Source organism: Sprattus sprattus (genome assembly GCF_963457725.1).
Source record: "Sprattus sprattus genome assembly, chromosome: 14".
NCBI lineage: Eukaryota > Metazoa > Chordata > Actinopteri > Clupeiformes > Clupeidae > Sprattus > Sprattus sprattus.
In genome coordinates this window covers 1846932-1859236 of record NC_137912.1, presented here as the reverse complement: position 1 = coordinate 1859236, position 12305 = coordinate 1846932, and the positions used below count along the sequence as shown (strand labels likewise).

Genomic DNA, 12305 nt, shown 5'->3' with positions numbered 1-12305 from the left:
GGTTTCCATGTCGCTGCAGCTATAATATCGACCAATCAGGACAAACGTATCACGTCGGTCAATTTAAACAAAAATGGCGCCCTACGCGTTAGTAAGCAAATCATGACACATTTTTGCTTATTCCTCCAGTTACCGCAAATATTCTATTCAATAAATAATATTGCAAGTTGACCCTAAATTCATATGAATGAGTCATTATATTCGTATCGCCGTATTTCCACCACATTTTCGTATTAGTACGGATCAATTCGTACGAGTTGGCATCACTGCACTACACACATCTCAGTCCCACAGGGGGCGCCACTGAGGCGTCTACAGCAGCTCCTTCCAGAGACAGGGCACACATCTCAGTCAGACGTCAACTCTGGCGACCACCACAGGGGGCGCCACTGAGTCGAGCAAGGAGTGACACCACAGACACACACACACCCATCAGACAGACATCACCACAGACCAGAGACACACACGTGAGACAGACATCACCACAGACACACACACACACATCAGACAGACATCACCACAGACCAGAGACACACACATCAGTCAGACATCACCACAGACACACACACACCCATCAGACAGACATCACCACAGACCAGAGACACACACATCAGTCAGACATCACCACAGACCAGAGACACACACATCAGTCAGACATCACCACAGACACACACACACACATGAGACAGACATCAGATGGGCGGGGCTTAACAGTGGTCTTTAATGAGTCAGAGGTCAAATGCATCGCTTTTAAAACATCCACACGGTGGCCTAGAGGTGAACGCTCCCAGCACACCCAGCCTAGTGCTGTTAGCGCGGCTGCTAGCGCTGATGCTACACCCAGCCTAGTGCTGTTAGCGCGGCTGCTAGCGCTGATGCTACACCCAGCCTAGTGCTGTTAGCGCGGCTGCTAGCGCTGATGCTACACCCAGCCTAGTGCTGTTAGCACGACTGCTAGCGCTGATGCTACTGCTCCCAGCACACACAGCCTAGTGCTTTTAGCGCGGCTGCTAGCGCTGATGCTACGTACGGGGTGCTTAGAGCCATTAAGAATGTACATCTGTTTCATAGAAAAATAGAAAAAAAAATATTCTAAAAATATTTTGTAGCAAAATATTTTCCTCTTCTCTAAATTACACAATGTCTATCAAATTAGCCTGACACGTGAGTGTGGGAGAGATTCGGGAGAGGGATTCTATTAAACGTCTGTGTGTGTGTGTGTGTTTGTCTAATAGCTTCTTCTAGTTTCTGGAAGCTTCATGGTGGAAACTCAGTCTACGGAGGGAAAATCATCTTATTTGGCATCGCAGCGCTGAGAACCTGAGTAACTGCTGGTGTGTGTGTGTGGCGGCCATTTTGACCTGTCCCGTGCCACGTCAGTTTGAGGATAAAATTAGGAGGATCGTTCCCTTTTCATTTATTGGAATAATTTAAAAACAAGACAAACCAGACTAAAAATTAAAATATATCCCTCTCTCCCTCTCTCTCTCGCTCTCCCTCACACACACACACACACACGCTTGCATAATGTGGTCAGCACAGTGCATGGCTTTGGGCTCGTCGTCCTGCGTGGGTCATGTTGAAGGTCAGTAGTGGGGTCGGCCGTCGTCCTTGGCCAATCTGGAGGAGTAGGCCTCGTAGATCACGTCCAGGAAGGATGAGTCATTCTGAAACACAGGAAGAGAGGAGCCCTAAGGTCAAAGGTCAAACACTGCCCCAGTCATAGAGCCCTAAGGTCAAACACTGCCCAGTCATAGAGCCCTAAGGTCAAAGGTCAAACACTGCCCCGTCATAGAGCCCTAAGGTCAAACACTGCCCCGTCATAGAGCCCTAAGGTCAACACTGCCCCAGTCATAGAGCCCTAAGGTCAAAGGTCAAACACTGCTCCAGTCATAGAGCCCTAAGGTCAAACACTGCCCAGTCATAGAGACCTAAGGTCAAAGGTCAAACACTGCCCCAGTCATAAAGCCCTAAGGTCAAACACTGCCCAGTCATAGAGCCCTAAGGTCAAAGGTCAAACACTGCCCCAGTCATAGAGCCCTAAGGTCAAACACTGCCCAGTCATAGAGCCCTAAGGTCAAAGGTCAAACACAGCCCCGTCATAGAGCCCTAAGGTCAAACACTGCCCCGCCATAGAGCCCTAAGGTCAAACACTGCCCCAGTCATAGAGCTCTAAGGTCAAAGGTCAAACACTGCCCCAGTCATAGAGCCCTAAGGTCAAAGGTCAAACACTGCCTCAGTCATAGAGCCCTAAGGTCAAACACTGCTCCAGTCAGAGCCCTAAGGTCAAAGGTCAAACACTGCTCCAGTCAGAGAGCCCTAAGGTCAAACACTGCCCCAGTCATAGAGCTCTAAGGTCAAAGGTCAAACACTGCCCCAGTCATAGAGCCCTAAGGTCAAAGGTCAAACACTGCCCAGTCATAGAGCCCTAAGGTCAAAGGTCAAACACTGCCCCAGTCATAGAGCCCTAAGGTCAAACACTGCCCCAGTCATAGAGCCCTAAGGTCAAAGGTCAAACACTGCTCCAGTCAGAGAGCCCTAAGGTCAAACACTGCTCCAGTCAGAGAGCCCTAAGGTCAAAGGTCAAACACTGCTCCAGTCAGAGAGCCCTAAGGTCAAACACTGCCCCAGTCAGAGAGCCCTAAGGTCAAACACTGCCCCAGTCATAGAGCCCTAAGGTCAAACACTGCCCAGTGTGCGCTCAAGTCAGAGATGCTTGTTGAGGACGCGCAAGGTGTGTGTGTGTGTGTGTTTGCTGAGGACTCGCAGGGTGTGAGTGTGTGTGTGTGTGTGTGTGTGTGTGTGTGCCGAGGGCGTGCGAGGCCCAGTCTATTTGCTGGGTGATTACACTCTGTGTGTGTTGCCCTCGCATGGGCAGCACTATCCCCATGGCAACCTGGGCAGGGTAAGCACACTACAGGAAGAGATAAGAGTCAGAAAGCAAACACTAACAGATGAGCAGATCCTAATTGCACCTGGGCACGGTCAGAGCAGGAGGGTATGTGTGTGTGTGTGTGTGTGTGTGTGTGTTAACTCATCCGCATGAGATTTGTGAGAGTGTTTTAAATAACCTGCATGAAATGTGTGGGCGTGTGTCAACTGACCTTCATGAGATGTTTGAATGTGTATGTGTATGTGTGTGTGTGTGTGTGTGTGTGTGTGTGTGTGTGTGTTGACAGACCTGTATGAGGTGTGTGTGTGTGTCTTGACTGACCTGTATGAGGTGTGTGTGCGTTAACTCACCTGTATGAGGTGTGTGTGTGTGTGTGTGTGTGTGTGTGTGTGAGTGTGTTGACTGACCTGTATGAGGTGTGTGTGCGTTAACTCACCTGTATGAGGTGTGTGTGTGTGTTAACTCACCTGTATGAGGTGTGTGTGTGTGTGTGTGTGTGTGTGTGTGTGTGTGTTAACTCACCTGTATGAGGTGTGTGAGCGTGGCCTGTAGCTGGGTCCTGCTGAGGACTCTGGGCTCCTCGGGGGCGGGGTGGTGGTGGAGGGGGAGGAGCTCCGGGGCGGGGTGGTGGTGGAGGGGGAGGAGCTCCGGGGCACTCCGGGGGGGTTTGGCCTGGGAGAACACGCTGGGGGAGATCAGCAGGGCAGCGGGCAGGCTCTGAAGGGAGAACACACACACACACCGTCAGAACACACACCGTCAGAACACACACACACCGTCAGAACACACACCGTCAGAACACACACACACCGTCAGAACACACACACACACACACACACACAGTCAGAACATATACACTCACACTGGAAGCCCTCAAGGAGCTATGGTGGACATGTTCACACATTCACGCACACACACACACACACACACACACACACACACACACACACACACACACACACACACAATGTCTGTCTTCTTATAGAACAGGGCTACTGAAACTTTATTGGGCCAGGGACCCCTCAAAGGGGCAGAAAAGATTCCGAGGACCCCCTCATAATCGCATCCCAAATTAAACCATATAGGCTTAAAGCTATTTGTAATGTTATATGCTTCTTACTATAAAATCATATAGTATTTATATCACAAGAGTTTAAGATAGTCATTTTATTACATTAGGCAATACTTGACAGTATGCAGGATAGATTTGTAAATTATCTTTTTGCAAAATGTGCTGAGAAGCTTAATAATGTTTACCTTACATGGAAACATATTGATGGAAAAACGTTTTTCATTATAGCAGATTGTAGGGTTATCCAATAAAACTCAGATTGCAGGGTTTTCAAACGGAGATGATTCTAAAGATTTATTTTTAAAAAAATATGAAATACCCACTCTAATGTTATCAAAAAATTGTAAACCCGACTGACACTTTGTACAAATAATATGATTCACTCTTCTCAGTGGTCGATTAGGGTTTCCACGAACACACACACACAAAAAAATGGCATTCATATTAGTATTAGCCTCCAGCAAGATATTAATGACAACTACATGGTGCCATCATAGCATTGATTATACACGTATAGCGTTTTCTTCCTAGAGTTTAATTTTGAAAATTAACTGGACTACGTTCTTGCAGCCAAATTGAAAGCTAGAGCAACGTCTTATACGAAAATACATGCAATAGGGCCATCCGATATGCCTTCGGCTAACCTATCTTAACAAAAAGGCCTTCTGCAACGATAAACACGACCCGTACAGATGGAAGATTAAATGCATCACTTTCAGATTATACCAGTTAAGATTACTAGTGTGAAACATATGGTTTATTGGGGGGCACTGTGGCGCAACCAGTAGCCCCGACCACATTTAGGCTTTACGCTCATGGAGGACACAGGTTCGAATCCGGTCTGATGTCATATCTCCTCCACTCCCCACCTCTTCTCCCTCTCATTTCCTGTCCCACTCTTAACTGCACTATCAATTAAATGCATAAAAGCCCAAAATAAATCTTAAAAAAAAAAAAAAATGCGGTTAATTTACGTGAACTGCATTATGATCATTGTAGGCTACAACGCATCGTCAACATTCTGTGATGGGGGAAATCGCTTGCCGCTAATCTACTACCCACTACTAAGGCTACTCGTGTTAGGCTGTATATGGGTGACCTTTATGTTTATAATCACTCACACACACACACACACACACACACACACACACACACACACACACACACACACACACACACACACACACACACACACACACACACACACACACACACACACACACACACACACACACACACACACTCACACACAGGCTACTCGTGTTAGGCTGTATATGGGTGATCTTCATGTTTATAATCACATTTGCTAACCTGTCGCTCTGACAACTGTCTGTCTGTTCGAGCTGTTCGTGCTTAACCATATTTGACGTTTTACCTCCTTTTGCCTGAGTGGCTTTGAAGCATGTTTTACAAACAGGTCCCTGTGTGTCGATTGGCTTTCCTTCAGTCTGCTTCCTATCCCAAGTACTTCAAATTCTCACTTCTTTTTTTTACAACAAGCCGAGGACGTCGGCTGGCAAGAGTTCCTGAACGTGAGACCATGTCTCCCGGAAGACCACTCGCTGTGAGTGAAGGCTGCCTGTTGCATGTTTGATAGCTGGGCAGCCCCACCCTTGCAGTCAGCCGGACAGGGAGCGGATCAGTGTGTGCGCTCCGATTGCGTGCTATTTTAATGAAGTACCAATACTAAAAATGTATTTTTTTCCGCTGTACCTTTCCTGTACCGGTACACCGTGCAACATTAGTCTATGTTAGTGTATGTATGTTTTGGATAGCCTACTGCAATAAATAAAAAAAAAATAGAAAAAAAAAAAAAAAAAAAAACCTTTGGAAGCCAGACTTTTTCGTGGACCCCCAGTTGGTAAGTGGTGTGTGTCACCGAGGCACACACACACACACACACACACACACACACACACACACACACACACACACACACAGGCACACGTGTTGTTAGAGATGTAAGTTGGTAAGTGGTGTGTGTCATGGAGGCCTCACCTGGAAGTGCTGGCTGGAGTTGAGGCCCGCTGGGCCGGCGGTGCTGGTGTCTGTGGGCCGGTTCTGGCTCTGGCTCTGGTTCTGGGGCTGGTGGAAGCAGGGGGCCAGGGGTGGTCGGCTGGGCTCGGACACCGGGGTCTGGGTCTGGGTGTGGGTCTGCTCCTGCTGGACCAGCTGTAGGCGCTGCAGCAGCTCGTGGGGGGACACCACACCTGTGCTCACCTGGCCAGGAGGAGGATGCACACCTGAGCTCACCTGGCCAGGAGGAGGATGCACACCTGAGCTCACCTGGCCAGGAGGAGGATGCGCACCTGTGTTGACCTGGCCAGGCAACACACCTGGAGCCCCCAGAGCAGGAGGAAGCCCACCTGAGCCCACCTGGCCGAGCTGTAGCCCACCTGGGCTCATCTGGAGAAGATGCACACCTGAGCTCACCTGGCCAGGAGGAGGATACACACCTGTGCTCACCTGGCTAGGATGCGCACCTTGACCCACCTGGCCAGGATGGAGCCCACCTGGGTTGACCAGAGCAGGAGGAAGCCCACCTGAGCCCACCTGGCCGGGGTGTACCCCACCTGGGCTCATCTGGAGCAGGTGCAGGGCTGGGGGGGGCAGGGGCTTAACGGGGCTGAAGTAGAGAGGCTGGCCGGGGGGGGGGCGGGGGTTGTTGCTGGGGGGGGCGGTGCTGCTGGTGGGGGGGATGGGTAGGGGGGGGCTGGTGGTGGTGGTGGGGGTGAGGGGGGTGCTGATTGGGGGTACTGGTGGGTTTGGGGGTGCTGGTGCTGGTAGATGTGGGCTTGCTGGTGTTGGTAGATCTGGGGGTGCTGCTGCTGGGTTTGGGGGTGCTGCTGCTGCTGCTGGTATATCTGGGGGTGCTGGTGCTGGTGCTGCTGGAAGGCCCCCGCTAGGGTGACCATGGGGTGTACCGTCCCCTGCTGGAGGCCTGAGAGGAGGGCCAGGTGAGGGGCGGAGTGGGGCACGGGGCGGCACGCTGGGGCAGAGACGGCCGAGGAGGAGGTGGAGGAGGAGGAGGTGGCAGGGGGCGGGTGAGGAGAGAGGGGGATAGGGAAGAGTTTCTGGAGCGGGTCTCCCACTACTCCTCCTCCTCCTCCTCCTCCTCCTCCTCCTCCCACTCCTCCTCCTCCTCCTCCTCCTCCCACTCCTCCTCCTCCTCCTCGCTGCAGGCCGTTCTCACACACGCGTTTGTCGGGCGCCTCGGTGGGCGGTGGCGGCTGCCTCTCTGGCGCCCTCTGCTGGCCACTCATGAGCTTCTGGATGGCGGCGCAGGGCTGGGAGGAAGAAGAGGAGGAGCGGGGAGGGGGGGGCCGCGGACAGCAGAGGACCCCCCCCAGGGCTGACGGGGACGGCCTGGGCAGAGGGGTCGTCGTAGGACAGGGAGCGGGCCACGGCAGGACGACCTCCGACCCCGGCGACCCCTGCGACCCCGGGGCTCGGGTGGGAGGGAGAGAAGGAGGGCGGGGCTGCAGCAGGCTGAGGTCCAAACAGAGAGGCTAGAGAGACGGGCTTGGAGTCTCCATCCTGAGAGGAGGAGGGAGGGGGAGGGAGAGAGAGAGAGAGGGAAGAAGAGAGAGAGAGGGAGGGAGAGAGAGAGAGAGGGAGAGATGGAAGGAGAGAGAGAGAGAGAGAGGGAGGGAGGGAGAGAGAGAGAGAGGGAGAGATGGAGGGAGAGAGAGAAGGAGAGAGAGAGGGAGGGAGAGGGCGGGGGAGAGAGAGAGAGGGGGAGGGAGAGAGAGGGGGAGGGAGGGAGGGGGAGGGAGGGAGAGAGAGAGGGGGAGGGAGAGAGAGAGAGAGGGGAGAGAGAGAGAGAGGGCGGGAGAGAGAGAGAGGGGGGAGAGAGAGGGGGTGAAAAGGAAGCAAAAAAAGGAGAGATGAAACCTTGGCATATTATAGAATGTGTCTCACACACACACGCACGCACGCACGCACGTGGATGTGGATAGTAGCACGCTTACATTACATAGCTGGCTCAGACACCTCGCAAATCCCCTTAGACGTATTTTTCAGTTACAATAACGTCGGTTTTACATTACACAGTATTATTTCTCGGTACATTTTTTTAAACTTAAGCAAAACCTAGTCAAACAATCAACTTTATGATCAAATACGACCATCTACTGAGTTTGGTCCGCCATCTTTGTTTTTTTAATTGCTTTGCGACACCCACCAACCAACTGAGAACTTTAAAGGTCCATGAGTCCGTCGAAGCAACTTCGTGGCCACATAGTAACGCAGTCGTAGAAGCATATTTTGGCCTTAACTCCACCACACATACACTCTCTTACTACACCACACACACACTCTAGCATTACCAACACACACTCCAACCTCACCAACACACACAGTAACTCCACCAACACACACACTAACCTCACCTACACAAACACACTAACTCCACCACACAAACACACACTAACTCCACCACACACACACACACACACACACACACACACACACACACACACACACACACACACAGTAAGTCCCACCAACACACACTCACCCCACCACACATTTAAACACTAAAAGAGACCAAGAAAAGGATCGGGGGAATGAGGAAAGAGAGAGAGAGAGAGAGAGAGAGAGAGGTACAGAGAGAGAGAGAGAGAGAGGTACAGAGAGAGTGAGAGAGAGCGAGAGAGAGAGTGAGTTAGTGAGATAATGCGAAAGAGAGAAAGAGGGCACGCAAACGAAAGAGAGAGGTAGAGTGAGAGAGGTAGAGAGAGAGAGGTAGAGTGAGAGAGGTAGAGTGAGAGAGGTAGGGAGAGAGAGGTAGAGTGAGAGAGGTAGAGTGAGAGAGGTAGAGTGAGAGAGGTAGGGAGAGAGAGGTAGAGTGAGAGAGGTAGAGTGAGAGAGGTAGGGAGAGAGAGGTAGAGTGAGAGAGGTAGGGAGAGAGAGGTAGAGTGAGAGAGGTAGGGAGAGAGAGGTAGAGTGAGAGAGGTAGAGTGAGAGAGGTAGGGAGAGAGAGGTAGGGAGAGAGAGGTAGGGAGAGAGAGGTAGAGTGAGAGAGGTAGAGTGAGAGAGGTAGAGTGAGAGAGGTAGAGTAAGAGAGGTAGAGTGAGAGAGGTAGGGAGAGAGAGGTAGAGTGAGAGAGGTAGAGTGAGAGAGGTAGAGTGAGAGAGGTAGAGTAAGAGAGGTAGAGTGAGAGAGGTAGGGAGAGAGAGGTAGAGTGAGAGAGGTAGAGTGAGAGAGGTAGAGTGAGAGAGGTAGGGAGAGAGAGGTAGAGTGAGAGAGGTAGAGTGAGAGAGGTAGAGTGAGAGAGGTAGAGTAAGAGAGGTAGAGTGAGAGAGGTAGGGAGAGAGAGGTAGAGTGAGAGAGGTAGAGTGAGAGAGGTAGAGTGAGAGAGGTAGAGTGAGAGAGGTAGGGAGAGAGAGGTAGAGTGAGAGAGGTAGGGAGAGCGAGGTAGAGTGAAAGAGGTAGGGAGAGAGAGGTAGAGTGAAAGAGCACGAAAAGAGCACGAGAGAGAGAGAGAGGGCACAAAAGAGAGAGCGAGAGAGAGAGCGCGGAAGAGAGAGAGAGGGTTCACATTCCTGAGTCCCAGAGTCCAGAAAGAGGCAGACATGATCCCCAGCCAAGGTCCCCTTCCTCTCCTCTCAGCAGCAACTCATTCAAGGACATTGAAGGACTCTGAAGCCCCAGCTCCAGTGCCACTGCTCCATGCTACACCCTCTACAGCCTTCACACCACACACACACACACACACACAACTGGCCAGGGCCACACTCACCTCCCAGGCCGGTTCCATGGCTAGACACAAAATGGGTCCAATACTGCTAACGGTACAGAGACATAAAGCACATTCGCTAACGTGGAGACAGCATTGGGTTTGAGATCTCCCTCCAGGAGAGACCATTACCTATAGTGCCGCGGCCAACAGAGGGATATGGAGACGCTCTTTTATATGTTTAATGTATGGTAGTGTTTATTGTTACACCAGGTTCTAATGCTCGCAGCTTGACTGTTCTCTCCCTTGTACGTCGCTTTGGACAAAGGCGTCTGCTAAATGACTAAATGTAAATGTAAGAGGGAGATCTCCAGCCAGCTAACCGGCTAATATCAGAACTGCAGCGACTTTCAGGTTCTCAAATTCAGGCAAACTCCAGGACTCCCAAGAAACACAGCGACTGCAGCGCCGTCATGTACCACTAGGGCGGCGTCAGGTTGGTGGGCACTAGAGATGCGCGGATGGGCTATTATTTCATCCGCAACCGCATCACAAAACGCATGATCCGTCCGCTACACATCCGCACCAATTTTTTTGACCAATTTTCAAAACCGCACCCGCCCGCCATCCGCCTGTTGTTTTTAGGTAGCCTATAGGCGCTGCTGACGCGAGGCTAGAAAGTTCTTGCCCGCATGTTCTTGAAAGGAGACTGATCCAATGCCGCAAAGATATTTAAAGGATAAAGCCCCTAGTATGAAAGCCTATTGGCTATGTTGTAGCCTATCCCCAGAATATTATCAGTGAAGTGACGTCTGTCTCCGATCGATGCACAGGGAGAAACTTTAAAATAGCCAAGCACATCGGCAAACCTGACCTTACCATAGGCTAGTAGGCCTACACTTTTTTATCATTGTAATAAAACGCAATTTGGTACACCATTTTAATATGGTAATATAGCCTTGTTTTTAGTTTAGAAGGAAACGCCGAGTCTGTTAGCCAATTCCGAAATTTCACCGCATTGTAGGCTTTATAGCCTACTGTAACAACCCCAACACTTGCCTGCTTGCCTTGCAAATCAAAGTTTTCCGACTATTTTTCTTACCTTCTTTCTTAGCTGGTGATGTTACTGAGCTAGAAGTGTAACTTGTTCTGAACATCTCGCGCTGCCAATGCCCAACGTCACTTCTGAGTCAAATCACTCCATCATCTCTTTGAAATTCCTTATTCCACGAGTGGTAGGCTACAATGACTGGCTGTTTTAAAATATAACTAATAGCCTAACGAAACAAAATAACCCAGGCAGCTTCATCTACGACACGTTAAGGCTTCTTCCAATACTGACAGCTGACTCATAGCTTGCAGGTTTGCGGCGTTGCAAAGAGACGCGACATGATAGGGATCGTCACTTAATTTGAACTTTTTTGCTTCCTTTGTTTGCTTTGTATGCATACACGGAACTAGGCCAATTTACTGCCTGATGAAATTTGATTATTTAAAAATGTGCTTGGATGTAGGTAACGACATTTAACAATGTGTAGATATTTTGAATTTCGTTGGGTAAACCGCCACCCGCCCGAATTTAATTAAAATATAATTTTTTGTCACGTCACCCGCCCGATCCGCGGTTTAACCGCGGAGTCCGCGGGTGCAACCGCCAACCACGCATCTCTAGTGGGCACCTTGCAGCCCTCATACGGTGTGGCCCCTATATCCTGTGTTCCACCTATAACATCCATCCTGTGTGTCATATATAACGCATCCATCCTGTGTGTCATATATAACATCCATCCTGTGTGTCATATATAACATCCATCCTGTGTGTCATATATAACGCATCCATCCTGTGTGTCATATATAACGCATCCATCCTGTGTGTCATATATAACGCATCCATCCTGTGTGTCATATATAACGCATCCATCCTGTGTGTCATATATAACGCATCCATCCTGTGTGTCATATATAACGCATCCATCCTGTGTGTCACGTAGCGCAGGACAGTATAGAGCAATCTAGTATACGCTCCATCAACGCCAGACTTGCTTCTGAATCTGCTTGGTTTTCCTAAAACAACCGAGGACATAATCCATGTCAGCAAATCTGGGTTGCCCACAGGATTTGCCTAATGCAGCCAATATTTCGAGAGGCTTAATATTGACAGTTTAAAGCTCCATAATGCTGATGATCTGGTGCCACAGTGTTGATTTCTCACACAAGCTAATTAGCACGTCAAGCTAACCAGAGCAGACATTAGTGTTTGTGTCTGTGGGAGCTGCCCTACAGTGCTAGCCCCCGCACGCTACAGCCCTAGCCACAGCGCTAGCCCCGCGCGCTACAGCCCTAGCCACAGCGCTAGCCCCGCGACTGGCCTTAATGACACCAGCAAGGGGCTTGGCAAGAAGTCTCACCTCAGCGGTTTAAAAGCATTTTAACTCTAATAGTTTGTCTGTCCGAGTCAGTTGGTGAGTTTGTAAGCTTGGATTCGGTTTCTTGTTCACACACAGAGAAATCCCAGTGAACCAAAATCAGAGAGGTAGAAAAAACTGGTCTAACCAAAATGCATCACTTCGAACCATGTGACCCAACATTCACTCTGCTGATTGGTCAGATGTGCCGGGGGGGCGGAGGCAAAAAGTAAATACAGGAAGAAGGACCGTGCT

The 12305-nt window shown here is 50.2% G+C and overlaps 1 protein-coding gene across 1 annotated transcript in view; it reads right to left on the bottom strand.

Annotated features, from left to right (window-relative positions):
* Positions 1-1059: 1059 nt before the first annotated feature.
* Positions 1060-12305, bottom strand: part of dcp1b (decapping mRNA 1B) — a 24362-nt gene continuing 13116 nt past the window's right edge. The window contains 5 exon segments of the mRNA XM_080851338.1: positions 1060-1667; positions 3416-3610; positions 5964-6678; positions 6723-6954; positions 7163-7502. Of these exon segments, the coding sequence (XP_080707464.1) occupies positions 1587-1667; positions 3416-3610; positions 5964-6678; positions 6723-6954; positions 7163-7502 (1563 nt within the window). The 3' untranslated portion in view covers positions 1060-1586.